The sequence below is a fragment of the Oncorhynchus kisutch genome, linkage group LG12 (genome assembly GCF_002021735.2).
Source record: "Oncorhynchus kisutch isolate 150728-3 linkage group LG12, Okis_V2, whole genome shotgun sequence".
In the NCBI taxonomy this organism is placed as follows: domain Eukaryota; kingdom Metazoa; phylum Chordata; class Actinopteri; order Salmoniformes; family Salmonidae; genus Oncorhynchus; species Oncorhynchus kisutch.
The window spans coordinates 58,294,074-58,317,744 of NC_034185.2; the positions used below are offsets into that span (position 1 = coordinate 58,294,074).

General features: G+C 44.8%; 1 protein-coding gene across 10 annotated transcripts in view; it reads left to right on the forward strand.

Annotated features, from left to right (window-relative positions):
• LOC109882601 (type II inositol 3,4-bisphosphate 4-phosphatase) overlaps nt 1-23,671 on the forward strand; it is a 208,558-nt gene that overhangs the window by 40,035 nt on the left and 144,852 nt on the right. For 8 of the 10 annotated variants that reach the window (XR_004212011.1, XR_004212012.1, XM_031837926.1 and 5 more), the window contains one exon: nt 3,954-4,070. Coding sequence is in view for 8 of the 10 variants with exons in the window: in XM_031837926.1 (XP_031693786.1) it covers nt 3,954-4,070 (117 nt within the window). In the remaining 2 variants the exon portion in view is untranslated. Of the gene's footprint in view, nt 1-158; nt 291-3,953; nt 4,071-23,671 lie in introns of those variants that run through there. The other 2 variants (XM_031837935.1, XM_031837932.1) reach the window with 2 other exon arrangements.

A 23,671-nucleotide genomic window follows, 5' to 3' on the forward strand; every position in this document is an offset into this window, starting at 1 on the left:
GCCATGGGAAGATACTCCCCCTCCACACACACACACCCTCCACACACACACTCTAATAGTGTAATGCCTCGCCCATTCCTTGGAGGTCCGTAACCCAAATGCACTGAGAGGGGCGTCGCTGTCTATATACGCAGCTGTCTCCCCTACTGCCGTAGACATACTGCCTGACTGGCTGGCCCATTGACTGACTGTCTAGCTACTTCTCTCTGAAGTACTACTGCTGCTCCTCCACTCTACCTGTTTGTACCGCTGTGTGAATTTGGCTGTAGATGGAGTTGCCAAACATGCTGGTAAGTATGAAAGAAGGCTATTCAGTTCAGAATGTCTTGTCGAGGGAATTTGAGGTGTGTGCATTGTGTGTGTGTGTGTGCATGCATGTGAGCACTCAGCAAGTCTTTGATTTCCCCTTGTTTTGCCGGCTGTACCAGATTGTGTGTGAATGTGCTGCTACAGAATACCCATATGCCCTTCAAAGCATGGTAGCATGGTAGCATGGTAACTGGGTGGCAGTACTGGGCAACACTGTATACTGAGAGCATAGCAGCATGGTATCTGGGTGGCAGTACTGGGCAACACTGTATACTGAGAGCATAGCAGCATGGTATCTGGGTGGCAGTACTGAGCAACACTGTATACTGAGAGCATAGCAGCATGGTATCTGGGTGGCAGTACTGGGCAACACTGTATACTGAGAGCATAGCAGCATGGTATCTGGGTGGCAGTACTGAGCAACACTGTGTACTGAGAGCATAGCAGCATGGTATCTGGGTGGCAGTACTGAGCAACACTGTATACTGAGAGCATAGCAGCATGGTATCTGGGTGGCAGTACTGGGCAACACTGTATACTGAGAGCATGGCAGTAGAGCACTCTCCAATGGATTAGTGTTGTATTCTCTTTCCCACTGCTTGGTGTTAATACAGGGGGTGAAAACATCTAGTAGACTAGGGAGGAGAGGGGTTTGTGTAGAGGTTGGCTCGTGAGGAGAGGTGTGTGTGTGTGTGTGTTTGCAGAGGAGTGTAACACGTGGATGTCCTGGGGTAGCCTCATGTCTTGGCTGCCGATCTGTAACCACAGGTCCTTCCACAGTCTACATCCCTCCAGTACTCCCCTACTGTATCAATGGGCTTACTGTGTTAGGCTAAAATGTGTTAGTTGTTAGTCACCTTGGATAAGGATGTCCTCCTAGTCAATAAAGGGACATGTAAACAGACTGGAGGCTTCTATCGATCCTTTGTTGAGGTGACTAATCTGAGCAATTTGGGTTTTCCTAGCCGACGACCGTTGCTACGGCGGAATGCAGTACTGGAGACAGTGGAGACGTCTTTCATGTCGACAGATTATCGTTAGGCTGTTTACGGGATGCACCAGGGCTGAGTGTGTGCTTTCTGAGTGTGTGCTTTCTGAGTGTGTGCTTTCTGAGTGTGTGCTTTCTGAGTGTGTGCTTTCTGAGTGTGTGCTGTCTGAGTGTGTGACGATGCCTCCATGTGCTTGTTTATGTGTGTGTGTGCGCGTTTGTGGGTACTGACTGTGTGTCCAGCCTGTCCTGGGGGCCTGCGTTCCAGAGCCACTCATCAGGGCAGGGCAACAGGAAGAGAGAGCCCCTGATGTAAACAGCAGTTTGCTTTGAACACGCAAAGCTTCACTACACCAGGGCATATACAGTCAGGGTACACATTATACCAGGTCACAGTAGGCTCCATAGGCCTCTCTCCTGGCCGGGCCTGGGGCCCTATAAGGGGGGCTATTGTGCTTGGGGTCTTGTGGGAACCTGGGTGTGTTTGTGTGTTTAGGCTAGCGGAGGTCATGCATCCATGTGTCTGTGTACAGTACCAGCCCTCTATGGCAACAAGCTCTCACAGTCTCACTGCAGAATCAGATGTCCAAGCCCTTAAAATGCCACATTTATTTGGCATTCACTCCATAATCGTTAAGTTAAGGATTGGCTTTAAACAAAAAACAACTTCATGGTTAAGTTTAGGCATTCATTCTGAATAGTTAAGTTAATACCTGTTTGGGATAGGGGGCAGCATTTTCACTTTCGGATGAAAAGCATGCCTAGAGTAAACTGCCTGCTACTCAGGCCCAGAAGCTAATATATGCATATTATTAGTAGATTTGAATAGAAAACACTCTGAAGTTTCTATAACTGTTTGAATGATGTCTGAGTATAACAGAACTCATATGGCAGGCGAAAACCTGAGAAAAATCCAACCTGGAAGTCGGATATCTGAGGTTTGTAGTTTTTCAACTCATTGCCTATCGAATATACAGTGTCTATGGGGTCATATTGCACTTCCTAAGGCTTCCACTAGATGTCAACAGTCTTTAGAACCTTGTTTGAGGCTTCTACTGTGAAGGGGGAGAGAATGAGAGCTGTTTCAACCAGAGGTCTGGTAGAATGCCATGAGATGATTACGCATGCGCCCTTGAGAGCGACCTGCGTTCCATTGCATTTCTAAAGACAAAGGAATTCTCCGGTTGGAACATTATTGAAGATTAATGTTAAAACATCCTAAAGATTGATTCTATACATCGTTTGACATGTTTCTACGAACTGTAATATAACTTTTTGTCTGAACTTTGGCCTGGACTTGCCCGCGCCTCATGAGTTTGGATTTGTGAACTAAACGTGCTAACAAAAGGAGGTATTTGGACATAAATTATGGAATTTATTGAACAAAACAAACATTTATTGTGGAACTGGGATTCCTGCAAGTCCATTCTGATGAAGATCATCAAAGGTAAGTGAATATTTATTACGCTATTTCTGACTTTTACTGGCTCCACAACATGGCAGGTATCTGTATGGCTTGTTTTTGTGTCTGAGCGCTGTACTCAGATTATTGCATGGTTTGCTTTTTTCGTAAAGCTTTTTTAAAATCTGACACAGCGGTTGCATTAAGGAGAAGTATATCTATAATTCTGTGCATAACGCTTGTATCTTTTATCAAAGTTTATGATGAGTATTTCTGTAAATTGATGTGGCTCTCTGCAAATTCCCGGATGTTTTTGAGGCACAACATTACTGAACATAACGCGCCAATGTAAACTGATATTTTTGGATATAAATATGAACTTTATCAAACAAAGCATACATGTATTGTGTAACATGACGTCCTATGAGTGCCATCTGGTGAAGATCATCAAAGGTTAGTGATTCATTTTATCTCTATTTCTGCTTTTTGTGATTCCTCTCTTTGGCTGAAAAATGGCTCTGTGGTTTTGTGACTAGGCTCTGACCTAACATAATCATATGGTGTGCTTTCGCTGTAAAGCCTTTTTGAAATCGGACACAATGGGTAGATTAACAAGAAGTTAAGCTTTCATTTGGTGTATTGCAGTTGTGAATATATGAAAGTTAAATATTTCAAAAAAATAGTTTTGAATTTCGCGCTCTGCTAGTGAAACTCCTAGCCCTAACAAGTTTTAAAGGGATACTTCGGGATTTTGGCAATAAGGCCCGTTATCTACTTCCCCAGAGTCAGATGAACTTGTGGATACCAGTTGTATGTCTTTGTGTCCAGTATGTAAATTACAGGATGTTTTGCGAACTAATGCTAACTAGCATTAGCGCAAAGACTGGAACTCTGAGAAGTCTACCCATAGACTTCCATTTATTGCACTAACACCCAGGAGCAGTAGGGAAGCAGACTGAGCACAGCTGTTGGATCACCCATCCCTCTCTATTTCTCTCCACCCCCCCCCCCCCCCCCACCCACACACTCTCCTTCTCAATTTCAATTAATGTGCTTTATTGGCATGGGAAACATATGTTTACATTGACATAGCGTGTGAAATAGATAATAAACAAAAGTGAAATAAACAATAAAAAAATGAGCAGTAAACATTACACTTACAAGCCTTCCAAAAGAATGAAGACATTTCAAATGTAATATTATTTATCCCTCTCTCTCACGCTCTCTCTCATGTTCCTTCTCATCCTCTCTCAGGGTAGCAGAGACCCGTTGTTCCTGACAGGGGTGACTTTCCCTCCGGAGTACCCTGCCAGCCCAGAGACGCTAGTCAAGCTCACCGTCTATGATGTGAGAGACAAGGCCCGCGACAATGTAAGTAAACCGCTAAGTGTGTGAAGGGGCTGAGGGGGGAGGGTGTGTACGGGGAGAGTGTGTGCTGGGTAAGGAGTGTGTGGGGGGAGAATGGGCAATGCCTCAAATTGTTGTTTTCTTTGCTGTGCGTGCCGAAGGTCTTTTGTGTGTGGTTTTGTTAATCTGGCTGCGCTGCAAACACTTGCAGGGCGGTAGAGAACAGAAGTTGGGAGGCCTTAAGAATGGGTGATCTATCATGTTACGCATTTGAAGTGAAGTCACAGGCCTTCACATTGAGTTCTGTCTGTGTGGCATGAACTGGGTCGAAGGAGATTTGAAAGCAAGAGCGAGGCCTTTGGTGATCTTCCCATGAGAATACTTACCCAGAGATCAATGAGAATGGGGATAGCTCTAGACATGGAATTCTGAATGTTGGTCGGTCTGGGTCTTCTGGTTCGGAACCCTTTTTAAACCGTCTTGAAATCATCTAATGGGTTCTCCAATATGAAACACTTTAGGCTTCCCTTGGATACTGGCTATGAAGGATTAATTAGCTATTAAGGCTATGGGTTACTTACTCCACGATGATGTCATAGCTGTTGTATGGATTCTATACACTAGCTACCACTACAGCACTGTGACGGCACTACCTGGAGCACTGGAACCAGAGGGAATAGAAAGATCTGGAACAGCGACATCATAGCTATTGTATGAGTTCTATTTAAGCAATAAGGCCCGAGGGGGTGTTGTATATGGCCAATATACCACAGCTACGGGCTGTTCTTAAGCACGACGGAACGCAGAGTGAAAAGATACAGCCCTTAGCATATTGGCAATGTACCACCAACCCCCAAGGTACCTTATTGCTATTGTGAACTGCGTAGCAATGTAACTACAACAGTACCAATACATGTTTTGTCATACCCGTGGTGTACGTTCTGATATACGTTCTGATATGCCACGGCATTCGGGGCTTGAACCACCCAGTTTATAAAGTGCGTTACAGATGCCACATGGTCACCTAGCTTATGTAAACGTGTATCTCACAGCTACATACACCTACAATACATATGGGATACATTCAGTCCCTCTATGCTTCTGATTTGTGGCTATATCATATCCATTGTAGGGATTCTATGTTGTCATACTGCCGATATTGCAACAAATGTATTTCACACCTACACATGAGAACATAAAAGTACATAAACTGTTAGTTGAAAAAGAGACAACACACTTCACTCAGGTTAGAAAAATAGGTTTGTTTCACTCTTCCTGAGCCTCAGGTACTGTAGAGTAGTTGAATCCAACTGTTCTTTAAAAAAATATAGCAAGTTAGCAACTTGCTAACAACCCCTCAGGCCTGGAATCTAAACGATGCAAGCTAGTTCCTTCTGAGGTCTTCATGTAATATTGATGGAAGACTACACCTATATGAGCCCCAACACTGTTTAAACTCTACAATAACTTCACCGTGTAAGACTTGGTTAGACACGGGTCATGTCAAGCAGTCAGTCGCGTATCCCAAGTGGTAGAGTTCTGTTAAAAATGAATGTCGAATCGTTCGTGGCCACACACGCTAACGCCTTGACATAAAGATATTTTATAGATGCCTGGTAAAGGCATAAGCTGTGTTACAGCTATATCTGGAAGTGGTTGGCGGGTTCATTGTCCAGGCAGCTTTGGAGCCTATGGGTTTATAGAATGTTCTGGTTCTTTGGTCTGTCTTTGTTGAGGGATGAAAATAAAGTGAATTTCATTGTTTACTGCTCACAAATGGGAGGAGTCATTAACCTTATTGAGACAAGATCATCTTGGTCTTTTTGGTACAGCTACTACTTGGATGTCCATTATAACCTCTCCTTTCAAACCTGATCGTAAAATCCGACCATCCATACAAGCATACCAGCATCATCCTTTATTCCATTTCTTAAAACATCCAAAATAATCAGAATACAGTAGAACAATGTTCCCTCTAATTCTTTGGGGCACTGAGCAAATTTCAGGTCTTGTGAGCAGAATTCTGTGCAACTTCTGGCCCAAGTTTACAGTGAACACTGAGGCTGTACCTTTTAAAATTGTAGCCAGTAGCCAATAGGCTATTGTGGCTATTTGAGCATAATGTAGGCATATATAAGCGGCCTACTAACAAAACCAATCTTAACTTTTTCACATGGAAATAGCTTTTGATTTCTATGATATAGCCTACAGTAGTCTATAGGTTGTGTGCAATGCAGGCCTACACTGCATCAGACTTTTAAAAACATTTTTACACTATGCAGGGAATCAATTCATAATTTTTGTATGATACAAGAAACCACATTACAAAATATAATACCATACAGAGAATTATAGCATGTAGACTACCCTCTGCCTATTGTCTTATTTCCATATTCAATCCTGTGTAAAAATACAACACTACCCCATGAATTAAGGCATAAACCAGATTTTTACCTGACTCAGTTTTAAAAGACAACTTGAAATGTAGCTTACACGATTTGTGTTCTTGTAGGAAGCAGTAACTCCCCATTGCTGACCAATACTTACCTATAACTCGCTATAACTAGTAAAAAATATCAACAAATGTGCACATGTGCGGCTTGTGGGCTACCTGTCAATAGAAAACTCCATTAAGCTCTGCGCTCTGATCTGAAAGGCGCATTTGCTGCAGGTGATTGAAGGACCACTTGTGGGCTACCTGTCAATAGAATACTCCATTACGCTCTGCGCTCTGATCTGAAAGGCACGTTTGCTGCAGGTGATTGAAGGACCGCTTGTGGGCTACCTGTCAATAGAATACTCCATTACGCTCTGCGCTCTGATCTGAAAGGCACATTTGCTGCAGGTGATTGAAGGACCGCTTGTGGGCTACCTGTCAATAGAATACTCCATTACGCTCTGCGCTCTGATCTGAAAGGGGCATTTGCTGCAGGTGATTGAAGGACCGCTTGTGGGCTACCTGTCAATAGAATACTCTATTACGCTCTGCGCTCTGCCTACAACTAAATCAGACTCAATCTTACGAAGTTAGATTTGTTTTGGTTTGTTGCATTGAAAAGGGGCCGATATAATATTGATTCGATCACAGAGAAAAACATTGATCTATATAGCGCATGGAAACAAATGTGGAGAATTCAGTGAGGTTCAATCTCTTGTCTCTTCACGCCACAGGCAGATCAGACAGAATATTCTGCCTTGCTGTGGAGACTGTCTCCTGACTAGGGCCTGACATCCTGTCAGGGTTCTCACTCACAACACTTCACTCAAAATAGTCAGAGACACCGTGCGCGTGCGTGCGTGCGCGTGTCAGTGGCGGTTGTTATGGGGGCCATTTAATTTTTTTTTCTCATGAGCATGACCTTATTTCTATTACAGCATATTGGATTACTGTCATTCAGATTCCATTCGCCCTGTTCAGTGTAACAGCGATAGGTTTAGGCAACTACATGATACTGGAATTTTCCCTATACCCATCATGAGGTTGCTACAACATAGCCTATGAAGGAAAGTTTACAATGTAGGTGCACACAGGTCCAGAGAAAAGGTGACAAGAGGTGACAGACAGTGACACATTCAATTCCGCCTTGCACACTCTTGCCTTCATCTAGCTGATATAGGGTGTAATCATTAGTCCAACAGTAACGTTACAATGTACAGTCAGTAAGCAGTTTAGCACTTACACCGGCGGGCAACGATGGCAATAAATGAGTAAAAACCAAAAGCTTAACTTGACTTGGAAGAGTTCCAGTGTTGTTGGATAGTCATAGCCAGCTAGCTAACATAGCATCTCTCTGTTTTAACAGGGCGTTTGAGTTAGCAAAACTAGCTAGCTGCATTTGTTAGCCAAGTAACTGAATGTGAAAAAAAAGTATCCTCTCTCTCTCGTATGTGTGTGTGTTGCTTCTTCTTCATTTTGGAAGAAATTAATTGGTTAAAAAATGTGTTCAACTATTGACTTTCTCTCTATTTGAGTCAACTACTCACCACTTTTTATGCACTGCAGTGCTAGCTAGCTTATGCTTTCAGTACTAGATTAATTCTCTGATCCTTTGATTGGGTGGACAATATGTCAGTTCATGCTGCAAGAGCTCTGATAGTTTGGAGGATGTCCTCCGGAAGTTGTCATAATTACTGTGTATTTCTATGGAAGGGGGTGAGAACCATGAGCCACCTAGGTTTTGTATTGAACTCAATGTACCCAGAGGAGGACTGAAGCTAGCTGGCATTCGGCTACATCATGGAGTGCTGTTGAGGCTGCTGCTGTTGAGGCTACTGTAGACCATTGCAAAATAATGTGTTTTATTCACTTATTTGGTGACGTGATTATGTTTAGTATCATTTTATCTAAAAACACCAGCACGGCCAGGTGGACTGGGGACAGCAAGGAGTCATCATGTCAGGTAATCCTGGGGCATGGTCCTAGGGCTCAGGTCCTCCGAGAGAGAGAGAAAGAGAGGAGAGAATTAGAGAACGCACACTTAGATTCACACAGGACACCGAAAACAACAAAACCAAGGAATTATGAAGATTACTCTTACTTTAAGAGATGCAGTGTTGGTCATTATTGTACATAATACATACATAATCTCCTCCTCCTAGTTTCCTCTAGTCTCCTCCTCTAGTTGTCTCCTCTTCTAGTCTTCTCTTCTAGTCTACTCCTCTAGTCTACTCCTCTTCTAGTCTCCTCCACTAGTTTCCTCTAGTCGCCTCCTCTAGTCTCCTCCACTAGTTTCCTCTAGTCTCCTCCTCCAGTCGCCTCCTCTAGTCTCCTCCAGTCTCAACTAGTTCTCTAGTCGCCTCCTCCTAGTTTCCTCTAGTCTCCTCCTCCTAGTTTCCTCTAGTCTCGTCCTTTAGTTGTCTCCTCTTCTCGTCTCCTCCTCTAGTCTCTTCCCCTAGTTGTCCACTCATCTAGTCTCCTCCACTAGTCTCATCTAGTCTCCTCCTCTAGTTGTCTCCTCTTCTAGTGTCCTCCTCTAGTTTCCTACAGTCTACTCCTCTAGATGTTGTATCATATTACAACAGTCTCCCCCTCTAGTCTCCTCCTCGAGTTGTCTCCTCTTCTAGTCTCCACTAGTGTCCTCCTCTAGTTTCCTACAGTCTACTCCTCTAGATGTTGTATCATATTACAACAGTCTCCCCCTCTAGTCTCCTCCTCTAGTTGTCTCCTCTTCTAGTCTCCACTAGTGTCCTCCTAGTTTCCTACAGTCTACTCCTCTAGATGTTGTATCATATTACAACAGTCTCCCCCTCTAGTCTCCTCCTCTAGTTGTCTCCTCTTCTAGTCTCCAGTAGTGTCCTCCTCTAGTTTCCTCTAATCTACTCCTCTAGATGTTTTACAATTTTACAATAGTCTCCCCCTCTAGTCTCCTCTAGATTCCTCTCTGTCTCCTCACTCGCCTTACAGAGTACAATTAAGGACTTTCCCACTGGGCACACACCGTTTTTTTCCACATAATTTCAATCTAATTACACTGAACCAACGTGGAATAGACGTTGAATTGACGTTTATGCCCAGTGGGTTGACTGAGTACTGCTCTCAAAGGAGACTTTGGTATGTACGAATCTGAAGGGAGAGACAATATTAACATTTCTAAAATGTCGACTTCTTTTCTCCCCCCTTTTTGACTTGTATTTTTCAACCCTTTTTTGAGTTGTCTTTCTCGTCTTTCCTCTTTATTCATGGTTTTCACATCAGCAGTAGCTACAGTACAGTGGTTCCAGATCTTTCTCTTCCCCCTGGCTCCAGTGATCCAGTTCCCCTGTAGTGCTGTAACATACTAGACGTGTTGCTCTGCTGGGCTGGGCTCAGTTTGTACAGCGCTAGCTGCTTGTCTTGGTCTCATTAGCCAGTGTGTAGGTGGTACGGCCGTGACCCCAAACACGAGTTGACACCCCGCATCAGCCCCGCGGGTGCAAATGGGAGCCGATCAGCCAAACCTTCAGTAATTTAATGTCACATTTTTGGTGATAGAAAAGAAAAAGAGCGATTTGGAAATGTGGAATAATGTGTGTGTGGGGGTGCATTTGTGAGGCTGTGTTTACAGATGAGCAACCAGCATTTTACAAGTCATATGCAGCTGGCAATTCATTCCGAAGGCGAGCACGTCACCACTTCTAGCGTCGGTCGCAAAAAAGGCAGTTATTTGACAGACCGCTAGGTAAACATCAAATAAAATCTCTGCCGCCTTAAATTGGCTTGATGTGTACTATCTTTATGTCCACTGCAAGGGGTTAGGTTGGCCATTGAAGGGGAAAGGAGAGGAGGACGAGACAGGAAAACGAATGAAGCAGATTTTCTAGATGAATCCCTTAATATTCCAGGAGGAGCAGAGTGTTACATTTCATACTGGGATGATTTCCCTTTGCCTCCGGCTTCCAAGTTGTCTGAGATGTGCGTTCCGAGATGAGCCCCGGTGCAGCTGCAATGCTGCCGTGAATACATGAGAGGACGGACAGAGCAGATGGAATGGTAAGAGGTAGAGTGGAGGTGGAGAGAGGAGCGGGGGGGGGGGGTGACGAGGCCTGTTCTCTCTGACTGAGTGATCTGCCCCCAGGCCTTGTTGTCAAGGGTGACGGGTTACCCAGAATTACCCAGATTTCCTCTGTATAGCTGAATCCCATGGGCATTAGATTGTACATTCCGATCATGTCCCCACTTGTTCAATTAAACCTCTACATGTCAAGAACCCCCCCCCCCCCCAAGAAGTGTATTCAGATGATTCCACTCCATCCAACACAACGTATTGCTGGATAAAATTATTTTAGGGACTGGGAAAGATATTCCGTACTCCTCGTAGGCTGCCTTCGTAGGTTTGTAAATTTTGACATAATTTGAGCCAGCGACCTCATGATTGCATGATTCATAACCTTTATGAAATAGTGTTTCTTGCATAATTGATATTATTTCTCCAGAGTACATTTTCCCTCGTAACTCAAATTATGCAAATTGCACAAACAAAACCTATTTAGACTATTAGATAACCTTCAGTAATTGATAGAGAAGATTCACAGTGAACTCAGACGACAGATCCAGAATAACAGACCAAAAGCCTACAACCCGCAAAGACTCAAATTGGGGGCGAAGAGAGAGCGACCGAGAGACGAGGGTTCGTGAACAGATCTGTGGCCAATTATTTCGCAAAGTGCAGCGCATCAGAGGGCACTTATCAAAGTAGAGGGGGAGAAGAGATAACGACAGGCTGAGATAGAGGCCGAGAGAGACGAATGAAAGCAGATGGCAACAAACACAATATTGTTTGTGTGCATTGTTGTGCGTTGTCTGTCTCGCATTCTAGAGCTCACTTACCTTGTTGAAGAAGCTCGGAGACACGGAACACCAAACTAATATCGAGAGCAGGAGCTTCTTGTCGGAATCAAAGCGATTACCCAGCATCCTCTATGCTCTACGAAGATAGGACGGCAGCCTGTAGATTGTAGTAGAGCCCTTGTGTGTGTAATCATAGGCTCATTTATCTCTACGTCTGGCCTCTGTGATGTCACGAACATGTAATGCGGTTTTCATTGTGTGTGCGTCATAGTAATCTTCAGATCATGAAGAGGGGATTTGATTGGGTTCTCTGATGTGTGATGCACAATACCGTGACGAACAATCGAGAAGCTCCTCTCGGCAAAGTATAGAAATGGGACGTGTCCAGTCCTTTCCATGAAGACGCCATAACATGTGTTCAAATACAGAGCTTTTTACTTCATTGCTTTAATCAACGTTTAAAGATGGTCGCCCCGCAAACACTGACAGGCACGCACACGCACCAGCCTTTATACTATCGTTCAAGTGACACCCTCGAAGGTGCGAAGAAATACTTATTAGATCCAGGATGAGTACAAAGTAGCAGGGAGGGGTAATGATCAATATGCTCAACCTCCAATCCCCTGGCAAAGCAGCAGAGACACAGGGGCAAGGCGTGCTTTCTCCTCTCCACTCCTCTCTTCGCTTTATAGTGTGGAGGAGATGGTGCAGGAAAAAAGCCCTACATCGTGTCTAGCTGTAATTCACATCAAGTGGTGTTGACATTAGCATCACGTTCCTTCACTGGACAAGCATCAAGAGTGCAAGACATGGCTCAATGGTACGTAATGCTTAATCACCGCGCAATATACCTGTCATTACAGTGCCTGTCCTTCCAATGTACCGGTCATTGTCTAGTTATAGCCATTCCCTAGGCGCTCTATTTCTACAGTCATCTCTCCATGTGACCGAAGGGAATCATTGCTCCAATTATGTAGCTACTGCTGATGCACTGACAGTCCTCCCCTAGTTTAATCGTCCCCGTCAATAATCATCATGTGTAAATGGGGTGACGTGGCACTTTTTTGGGCACGACAACGACTCAGGGCTTTTCACCTGGGTGTCTGTCAAATCTGGAGTGAACCAGCATATTCTTGATACCATTTGAAAGGAAACACTTTGAAGTTTGTGGAAATGTGAAATTAATGTAGGAGAATATAACACATTAGATCTGGTGAAAGATAATACAAAGAAAAAAACTATTTTATTTTTTTACCATCTTTGAAATGTAAGAGAAAAGCCATCATGTATTATTCCAGCCTAGGCGCAATTTAGATTTTGGCCACTAGATGGCAGCAGTGTATGTGCAAAGTTTTAGACGGATCCAAGGAACCATTGCATTTCTGTTCAAAATGTATCAAGACTGCCTAATTTGTTTATTAATAAACTTCTCAAGTTCATAACTGTGCACTCTCCTCAAACAATAGCATGGTATTATTTCACTGTAATAGCTACTGTAAATTGGACAGTGCAGTTAGATTAACAAGAATTTAAGCTTTCTACCCATATCAGAGATGTATATGTCCTGGGAAATGTTCTTGTTACTTACAACCTCATGCTAATCACATTATCCCAACCGTCTCACGGGGGGACACCGATCCTGTAGAGTTCGTGTCAGAAGGAAAGAATGGATTTTAATTTTAAAACCTTACATCAGTTATGTAATTTTGGGATTACCCAAACTCAGTAGCGTAATTTGATTGTTCAGTTACTTTTAGATGAACTTCCCTTAACAGGCATTAGAAGAATACAAAAAATGAATATTACCAATTTAACAACATTTATTGCAGGATCAATCACTGTTGGTTTACATAACTGGCCATAAATGGATGTTGCATTTGACTTTGTTATGTAGGCTTCTTCTAACCAATTACTTTCCACTACAGATAATAATATGATTAGACTGTATCTTTACATTAAAAACCAAAGTCTGTCAGATTTCCAGTCATTCCAATTCATTTAATACCCCTTGGTCTTCAAGAATAGGACTTGGAAATATTGTTTTACCTGAGCATAACCCAAAAACGAAGGGCTTACTAGCTTACTCAGTTTGTGATTTAGTTGTTATGGAGGACTGATTGGGCTCACTGCTTCGAGTAGATGCCGCTCTCATGGAATGACATGACAAGAATGCCTTATGCTGCATTTGCTATAAACGTATCGTTGTTTTGGTGACACATTGATATCTTGATCATTTGAAGTCTATCGAAGAGTTTAAGCACGTGTCCGTTAGGCCTATGGACATTTCTATTTTTATCAGAACAAATTATATTGAACAATAAAAGCCCCTCTCGTGGTCTTCTTAAATTCAGCTGGTTGTTGACAGTATGGCACACAATGCCACGGCATAGTTTAGAAGGGAGGAACTCCCTCAAACTTTTAGTCCATAGGCTGGGATCCACACTATGCAGCTGTTGCAAGAGCACATTTATCACTGGCTGTCCACTGGGCACAAAAACAATACATGATGAGCAGCACAAGCTCCTTCAATTCAAACATAATTGGGTTAAAGTACACATATACTGTACAGTTGTGAACAGCCACCCACACCAACCACAATCCACAAGGCACAACATATCTATTGAGAGAGCAGCAGTGTGATTCATACTAATGCACAATGTAGATATCTGTAGTAGGTTGGATCTGTATGCTGTCGTTCTTACCTCGAAGCGTTTATTCAAGCAGTTGCCCCATTGGAAAGACAGAGCTTTGGACCGTAACTACAAAAGCCTGTTCCTGCTCTTTTCCTGTGATCCATCGAACACGTTTGGTGTGTCATCATGGTGGATCTCTGACTTGTGGTCAGACTCGTTCAGGCGTAATAAACTTGTGTTTTTAAAAAATCTGATTTGAATGTCATTGAATAAACAGAAAGGTGTCCAATAATTATTTTCTCAAACATTCTTTCTGAATTTAAAAGTAATCCTAGAAGGTATCATCTAGTTTTTCCAGAAGTATCAGTTATTGGATTGCAGGTAACCAGTTGCAGTTGCAGTTGTTTTGTAATCAGTTACATGTCATCTGTTACTCCCCAACCCTGACCTTGTCATACTAGTATTCAAAGATAAATCCTTCAGTAAATGCTAAGGGAGGGTGGATAAAGACAGGTTTAGGGTTGGGTGAGATTACTCGTTGAATAAAGTATGGTGGGAGGTTATCATCCCGGGCTTTAGTTGTCATGGCCTCACGTCAATATAAGAGACCGCTAATTAGAGGGCTGACTTGTGTTTTACTCTCTCGCTCTCTCTCTACTCTCTTTCTTTCAATTCAATTTAAGGGGATATATAGGCATGGGAAACATGTTTACATTGCCAAAGTGAAGTAGATAATAAACAAAACGGTTTATTTTTAATTTTTACAGTAAACAATACGCTCTCAAATGTTCTCTCTCTACTCTCTTCCTTTCCTCTTCTACCCATCTCCCCCCTCTCTTTCTGTCTCCCTCTCTCTCTGAATCATATTCAAAGTGGATCTTACCAGCGGGTGCTCTTCAGATCTCTCCAGAGGTCAGACTGTGTTAACGGCAGACGGTTAACAGCAGCCAGTAGACAGCAAGCCCTCCCCACTTGCACCGCCACTGGCCTGTCAGAGATAACACCGAGACATTCAGCCCCACGATCAAAGAGTCCGGGTCAATAGAGCCAATCAAAGGGACATACCAAGGAAAGAGCTATGTCGTGATAGGGCGGCAGACCAAAAGGCTGTTGTGACAGATCAGGGGGACTGACTGTCATCTCAAGGCTGAAAGGAAGCAGTAAAGGTGGCCTCCTCCTCATGTTCCCTCGCCAGCAGTCCTCCTCATTGTGTCAGTGTCACTGTCGGGTTGAAAGGTAGAAATCTAAAGGGTCCTTTATCAGAGCTAGTTGCTTAATGAGTGACATCTTGACAAGTGAATGTGTCTCCACTCCCTCCCTCTCTCTATCGGTGGCCAAAGATCCACTGCATATGTAGAGGTGATGGTTTCAACCGATCGGTTTCTTATGCCTGAGGAGATGAGGAAATACCGGGTGGTGGGGGTGGCCACCATCCAAGAACATTCTTCCTAATGCTGACGGGGGGGAAATAAGTCCTGTTTAAAACTGCATCTCCAGCTTAAAAGCTAGAAGGGACGAGTTGCAAAGAGGGAATGTAAACATGTAAGTTATCTGGTGCAACAACCCCCCTTTGGCTAGCCTGGAATTGGAAAATAGTGTGATTACTGTACTGTATTTGAAACAACCCCTGACTATGGTATCGTTTCCAGGGGAGAAAGGTATGTTACAGTGATTGTAGGGAAGTACATGGAAGAGCCACACACTCTGTTGTCCGGTGCTTTCTCTCCCCTCCGTCGCCGCCCGTAAATAATCGTCACTTATGCTGCATTTCATTTCACTTCACACCGTAGCCCAGACGGCCGTTGAGAAAGATTGCTTTTGATGGATGGCACAATTACATTTCTACTGTGTTGTATTTACCCTCCCCAAACTGAGAGAAACTGACATTTTCAACTCACTTTTTAAAAATCCATCACAGGAACACACACAAAGACACAGCAACACACACCATGTCCCATATCCCATCATCGTGATTTGTTATTAATTCCTCCATGTTCTTCAGTGTGTTGACTTTATGTAGTCCCTCCTCTCGGGCCTTGCTGCAGTACGATTCCTTTGTAATGATCGGTCTCATTAACTCTGAGGGAGTATCCATAGAGGGGAAGGGGGAAATGTAGCCTACTTCCTTGTTCCTCTGACGATATGGTCGGGTCTGGGTTGAGGTTAGTCTGTGTTTTAGACCTGTGTAGACTGGTTTTGGTGCTGATGATGGCAGTTTTAGACTGGAGAGAGAGAGAGAGAGAGACTTGCTCGTCATTGAGTGATATTGAAATAACTTTACATGAATCTGGAGTCTATCCAAAACTGAATGGAATGGGGCTCTTTATAAGTTCGATAAATGTGACATGGCAATGAAATGTCCCTCCGCTATCAGAGGCCTTTGAAACCTGAATGGATAAACTCCTTACAAGTTAGAGACGTTTGACATGGCAATGAAATGAAGTGTCTCTGCCTTTGCGTCTTCGCCATAGCTACCGAATACAAGATATGAAAAGAGGCGACGTGCCTTCAAGCTTTTCAAAGTTCTCTTCAACGTCTGCCCTTTTCCATTAAAAAGAAAATCCCGTTAACTTTATACCACGGCTGTAAAAGTGTTGAAGGCAGTCAGACGAGCACAGTTGACAATTGAGGAGAAGTAAAATAGCCTCCATCCGGGAGAGTGGAAAGTTAAAACTCGCTAATGCGTTTTCATTGAAGCCAAAGCCTCGTCTGCCGTGTCAAGCTAACACTACGCTTGCCATGTTACTCCGAAAAACCCCATCATAAAGAGGGAAATATCGTATTTGAGTGGCGTCAGAGAAAATACTCCAGAATGTCAACTAAAGTGTGAAGTCCATGTCTAGTCGAGTCTTTCCAGGCTTCATTTGTCACGTCTCAATATAGTCTTGGTGCATCTATCTCTGGGTTGTTTGTTAAAGACAGTGAAATACAGATTGCCTAATTGCATCACCATCCTCACCCATAAAACAACTTCAAACTCCATTTCTTGGACCTCAATCCAGCCTTGACACGTCTGTAGCTTCATCTTGTTTGTTATAGGAAGTACACAATAATTGCATCACCCTCCAGTCTGCCGTGTACACAGTAATAAAACAACTCACTCTTTGCGTGAATATTTAGTTGGAAATTAAGTGTTGGTTTTATTTGGTGGGTGTGTGGGCAGTCGGATGGGAAAATGCTATTAGAATAGTGCCACAGCTATTAAAACCAGTGGAGTAAATCTAAACAGGGGGCAGTAATTAAAATATGCTGAGTGAATACAGATGTCTGTCGGAGCCGCCACAAGGAGATGTGCTTCCCCCTCCGGTCCAATGCTAATGCAATCAGTGTCCAAGCTGGTAAAGTCATGTACATAAAGGAGTGGTTGGCCTTTCTCTGGGTGACAAGAGTTTCTGATTAGAGTAGAGTAGACGTAGAGTAGTGCAGAGTAGAGTAAAGGATAGAGTAGAGAATAGTGTGGAGGAGAATCAAATAGAGAATGGACTCTGTAGTAGCCTGTAGTATGTAGAGCAGGGAACTCCAACCCTGTTCCTGGAGAGATACCCTCCTGTAGGTTTTTGATCCAAACAGGTAATTATTAGAATCAGGTGCGCTAGATTAAGGTTGGAGCAAAAACTTACAGGACGGTATCTCTCCAGGAACAGCAGCGCACCGGGAACAGCAGCGCACCGGGAACAGCAGCGCACCGGGAACAGCAGCACACCGGGAACAGGGCTGGAGACATAGCCGCGGGAAGTAGGGGTGCTGAGGGTGCTGCAGCATACCCTGAAAAATTTGAATGAAAAAAAATGATGTCAACATATATATTATTTTCTTCCACAAAAGTTGTGCACTGAGCCTTTACCCCCAGCAGCACCCCAAAACATCTTCCCATGGCTTGGTTGAAGACTGGAGAACCCTGATGTAGAGGGTACGGTACTGTAGGGTGCAGCACAACATGACAGACCTCACATAACTAATTTATACATCATGACTTATACAACAGGCTTTAACAGGGAATGATGTTATCCTCTCCACCTTGTCCCTGTGGGTATTCTGTCCTGTCTGTCTGTCTGTCTGTCTGTCTGTCTGTCTGTCTGTCTGTCTGTCTGTCTGTCTGTCTGTCTGTCTGTCTGTCTGTCTGTCTGTCTGTCTGTCTGTCTGTCTGTCTGTCTGTCTGTCTGTCTCCTCATCTCTGTGGGGATACTGTCTGTCTCCTCATCTCTGTGGGGATACTGTCTGTCTGTCTCATCTCTGTGGGGATACTGTCTGTCTGTCTGTCTGTCTGTCTGTCTGTCTGTCTGTCTGTCTGTCTGTCTGTCTGTCTGTCTGTCTGTCTGTCTGTCTGTCTGTCTGTCTGTCTGTCTGTGTCTCATCTCATCTCTGTGGGGATACTGTCTGTCTGTCTGTCTGTCTGTCTGTCTGTCTGTCTGTCTGTCTGTCTGTGTCTCATCTCATCTCTGTGGGGATACTGTCTGTCTGTCTGTCTGTCTGTGTCTCATCTCATCTCTGTGGGGATACTGTCTGTCTGTCTGTCTGTGTCTCATCTCATCTCTGTGGGGATACTGTCTGTCTGTCTGTCTGTCTGTCTGTCTGTGTCTCATCTCATCTCTGTGGGGATACTGTCTGTCTGTCTGTCTGTCTGTCTGTCTCATCTCATCTCTGTGGGGATACTGTCTGTCTGTCTGTCTGTCTGTCTGTCTGTCTGTCTGTCTGTCTGTCTGTGTCTGTCTGTCTGTGTCTCATCTCATCTCTGTGGGGATACTGTCTGTCTGTCTGTCTGTGTCTGTCTGTCTGTGTCTCATCTCATCTCTGTGGGGATACTGTCTGTCTGTCTGTCTGTCTGTGTCTGTCTGTCTGTGTCTCATCTCATCTCTGTGGGGATACTGTCTGTCTGTCTGTCTGTGTCTGTCTGTCTGTGTCTCATCTCATCTCTGTGGGGATACTGTCTGTCTGTCTGTCTGTCTGTGTCTGTCTGTCTGTGTCTCATCTCATCTCTGTGGGGATACTGTCTGTCTGTCTGTCTGTCTGTCTGTCTGTGTCTCATCTCATCTCATCTCATCTCTGTGGGGATACTGTCTGTCTGTCTGTGTCTCATCTCATCTCTGTGGGGATACTGTCTGTCTGTCTGTGTCTCATCTCATCTCTGTGGGGATACTGTCTGTCTGTCTGTGTCTCATCTCATCTCTGTGGGGATACTGTCTGTCTGTCTGTCTGTGTCTCATCTCATCTCTGTGGGGATACTGTCTGTCTGTCTGTCTGTGTCTCATCTCATCTCTGTGAGGATACTGTCTGTCTGTCTGTCTGTGTCTCATCTCATCTCTGTGGGGATACTGTCTGTCTGTCTGTCTGTCTGTCTGTCTGTCTGTCTCATCTCATCTCTGTGGGGATACTGTCTGTCTGTCTGTCTGTCTGTCTCATCTCATCTCTGTGGGGATACTGTCTGTCTGTCTGTCTGTCTGTCTGTCTCATCTCATCTCTGTGGGGATACTGTCTGTCTGTCTGTCTGTCTGTCTCATCTCTGTGGGGATACTGTCTGTCTGTCTGTCTGTCTGTCTGTCTGTCTGTCTGTCTGTCTGTCTCATCTCATCTCTGTGGGGATACTGTCTGTCTGTCTGTCTGTCTCATCTCATCTCTGTGGGGATACTGTCTGTCTGTCTGTCTGTCTCATCTCTGTGGGGATACTGTCTGTCTGTCTGTCTGTCTGTCTGTCTGTCTGTCTGTCTGTCTGTCTGTCTGTCTGTCTGTCTGTCTGTCTGTCTGTCTGTCTGTCTGTCTCATCTCTGTGGGGATACTGTCTGTCTGTCTGTCTGTCTGTCTGTCTCATCTCTGTGGGGATACTGTCTGTCTGTCTGTCTCATCTCTGTGGGGATACTGTCTGTCTGTCTGTCTGTCTGTCTGTCTGTCTGTCTGTCTGTCTGTCTGTCTGTCTGTCTCATCTCAGTGGGGATACTGTCTGTCTGTCTGTCTGTCTGTCTCATCTCAGTGGGGATACTGTCTGTCTGTCTGTCTGTCTGTCTGTCTGTCTGTCTGTCTGTCTGTCTGTCTGTCTGTCTGTCTGTCTGTCTGTCTGTCTGTCTGTCTGTCTGTCTGTCTGTCTGTCTGTCTGTCTGTCTGTCTGTGTCTCATCTCATCTCTGTGGGGATACTGTCTGTCTGTCTGTCTGTCTCATCTCATCTCTGTGGGGATACTGTCTGTCTGTCTGTCTCATCTCTGTGGGGATACTGTCTGTCTGTCTGTCTGTCTGTCTGTCTGTGTCTCATCTCATCTCTGTGGGGATACTGTCTGTCTGTCTGTCTGTCTCATCTCATCTCTGTGGGGATACTGTCTGTCTGTCTGTCTGTCTCATCTCTGTGGGGATACTGTCTGTCTGTCTGTCTGTCTGTCTGTCTCATCTCTGTGGGGATACTGTCTGTCTGTCTGTCTGTCTGTCTGTCTGTCTGTCTGTCTGTCTGTCTGTCTGTCTGTCTGTCTGTCTGTCTGTCTGTCTGTCTGTCTGTCTCATCTCTGTGGGGATACTGTCTGTCTGTCTGTCTCATCTCTGTGGGGATACTGTCTGTCTGTCTGTCTGTCTGTCTGTCTGTCTCATCTCATCTCTGTGGGGATACTGTCTGTCTGTCTGTCTCATCTCTGTGGGGATACTGTCTGTCTGTCTGTCTCATCTCATCTCTGTGGGGATACTGTCTGTCTGTCTGTCTGTCTCATCTCATCTCTGTGGGGATACTGTCTGTCTGTCTGTCTGTCTCATCTCTGTGGGGATACTGTCTGTCTGTCTGTCTGTCTGTCTGTCTGTCTGTCTCATCTCTGTGGGGATACTGTCTGTCTGTCTGTCTGTCTGTCTGTCTGTCTGTCTGTCTGTCTGTCTGTCTGTCTGTCTGTCTCATCTCTGTGGGGATACTGTCTGTCTGTCTGTCTCATCTCTGTGGGGATACTGTCTGTCTGTCTGTCTGTCTGTCTGTCTGTCTGTCTGTCTGTCTGTCTGTCTGTCTGTCTGTCTGTCTGTCTGTCTGTCTGTCTGTCTGTCTGTCTCATCTCTGTGGGGATACTGCCTGTCTGTCTGCCTGTCTGTCTCATCTCTGTGGGGATACTGCCTGTCTGTCTGCCTGTCTGTCTCATCTCTGTGGGGATTCTGTCTGTCTCCTCATCTCTGTGGGGATACTGTCTGCCTGTCTGTCTGTCTCCTCATCTCTGTGGGGATACTGTCTGCCTGTTCTGTCTGTCTGTCTGTCTGTCTGTCTGTCTGTCTGTCTGTCTGTCTGTCTGTCTGTCTGTCTGTCTGTCTGTCTGTCTGTCTGTCTGTCTGTCTGTCTGTCTGTCTCTTCATGTCTGTGGGGATACTGTCTGCCTGTTATGTCTGTCTGTCTGTCTGTCTGTCTGTCTGTCTGTCTGTCTGTCTGTCTGTCTGTCTGTCTGTCTGTCTGTCTGTCTGTCTGTCTGTCTGTCTGTCTGTCTGTCTGTCTGTCTGTCTGTCTGTCTGTCTGTCTGTCCTGTCTGTCTGTCTGTCTGTCTGTCTGTCTGTCTGTCTGTCTGTCTGTCTGTCTGTCTGTCTGTCTGTCTGTCTGTCTGTCTGTCTGTCTGTCTGTCTGTCTGTCTGTCTGTCTGTCTGTCTGTCTGTCTGTCTGTCTGTCTGTCTGTCTGTCTGTCTGTCTGTCTGTCTGTCTGTCTGTCTGTCTGTCTGTCTGTCTGTCTGTCTGTCTGTCTGTCTGTCTGTCTGTCTGTCTGTCTGTCTGTCTGTCTGTCTGTCTGTCTGTCTGTCTGTCTGTCTGTCTGTCTGTCTGTCTGTCTGTCTGTCTGTCTGTCTGTCTGTCTGTCTGTCTGTCTGTCTGTCTGTCTGTCTGTCTGTCTGTCTGTCTGTCTGTCTGTCTGTCTGTCTGTCTGTCTGTCTGTCTGTCTGTCTGTCTGTCTGTCTGTCTGTCTGTCTGTCTGTCTGTCTGTCTGTCTGTCTGTCTGTCTGTCTGTCTGTCTGTCTGTCTGTCTGTCTGTCTGTCTGTCTGTCTGTCTGTCTGTCTGTCTGTCTGTCTGTCTGTCTGTCTGTCTGTCTGTCTGTCTGTCTGTCTGTCTGTCTGTCTGTCTGTCTGTCTGTCTGTCTGTCTGTCTGTCTGTCTGTCTGTCTGTCTGTCTGTCTGTCTGTCTGTCTGTCTGTCTGTCTGTCTGTCTGTCTGTCTGTCTGTCTGTCTGTCTGTCTGTCTGTCTGTCTGTCTGTCTGTCTGTCTGTCTGTCTGTCTGTCTGTCTGTCTGTCTGTCTGTCTGTCTGTCTGTCTGTCTGTCTGTCTGTCTGTCTGTCTGTCTGTCTGTCTGTCTGTCTGTCTGTCTGTCTGTCTGTCTGTCTGTCTGTCTGTCTCATCTCTGTGGGGATACTGTCTGCCTGTTCTGTCTGTCTGTCTGTCTGTCTCATCTCTGTGGGGATACTGTCTGCCTGTTCTGTCTGTCTGTCTGTCTGTCTCATCTCTGTGGGGATACTGTCTGCCTGTTCTGTCTGTCTGTCTGTCTGTCTCATCTCTGTGGGGATACTGTCTGCCTGTTCTGTCTGTCTGTCTGTCTGTCTCCTCATCTCTGTGGGGATACTGTCTGCCTGTTCTGTCTGTCTGTCTGTCTGTCTCCTCATCTCTGTGGGGATACTGTCTGCCTGTTCTGTCTGTCTGTCTGTCTGTCTCCTCATCTCTGTGGGGATACTGTCTGCCTGTTCTGTCTGTCTGTCTCCTCTTTGTCCCTGAGGGGTTACTTTTTACATCTGTCTGTCTGGCTGGCTGGCTAGCAGCATGTGTCTAGGGGAGGCATGGCAGAGTCAGAGTGTTGTTGAGTATTAATGTGAGAGAGAGAGACCAGACCACTCATCACTGAGAGCGACTCTAAACCCCTCACCCCGTCCTCCCCACACCCCGTCAAAAACCTCTCCCAGCTAAACCTCTCCCAATCTCCTCAAGATGGGATTTGTCTAGATCAATTTCATAATTCATTTTTCATTTAGAAATGTAATTATATTATCTCTCACCATCCCTCCACATCCTCCCATTCTTCCGTCATATCCCTGATTGTTACAGCCGTCACCTGCAGTAGCAGATTATCAGCCAAATGAATTACCGGGTCACAGGTGAATTAAACGGTTGGCTGACTCCAATCATTCCCTGGGAAAAGTAGCTTAGCTTAAGTTCGTTTTTTAAGGAAGGAGAGTCTTGCAGAAAATCAGCTTTCCCTTTCTGCCTGATTCCCGCCTTTTCTGTGAGGTAATGGCTTCCTTTTGAGAGAGATGGGATGGAAAGTGCTGATGCAGGTTAGCCGCGTGTGACGACGGCTATTTTCTGTGGTTAACCAAGCTCCTGATGAGCTTGTGTGTGTGTGTGTGTGTGTGTGTGTGTGAGAGAGAACATGAGCATGCGCGGGTGAGTGTGTGTGTGCCCGTTTGCATGCAATAGAGACGCATTGCTTGTAGAACAGTGGTTTATGGAAGCACACAGACACAGTCTGCGAGGTGTTTTTGAAAGACTTAAAGCAAACCGTCCATGAAGCGATGGCGGCCATTTTCCCCCTTCCCTTTCAATAGAATCCTCACATACGATATTTCCCACATGGACAACCACAGCCGAGGTTGTAGCTGGGTCATTTGACAAAATGACTCCCTTCTGCGTCTCTTTGATATTTTATGTAGAAATTGTCCACTAATATTTGCGTTTTAAAAGCCTGTTATATTAAATAAAGTGCGCTTTAATTTACAGTAGACCACATGGAAAATTCAATACATTTTAAGT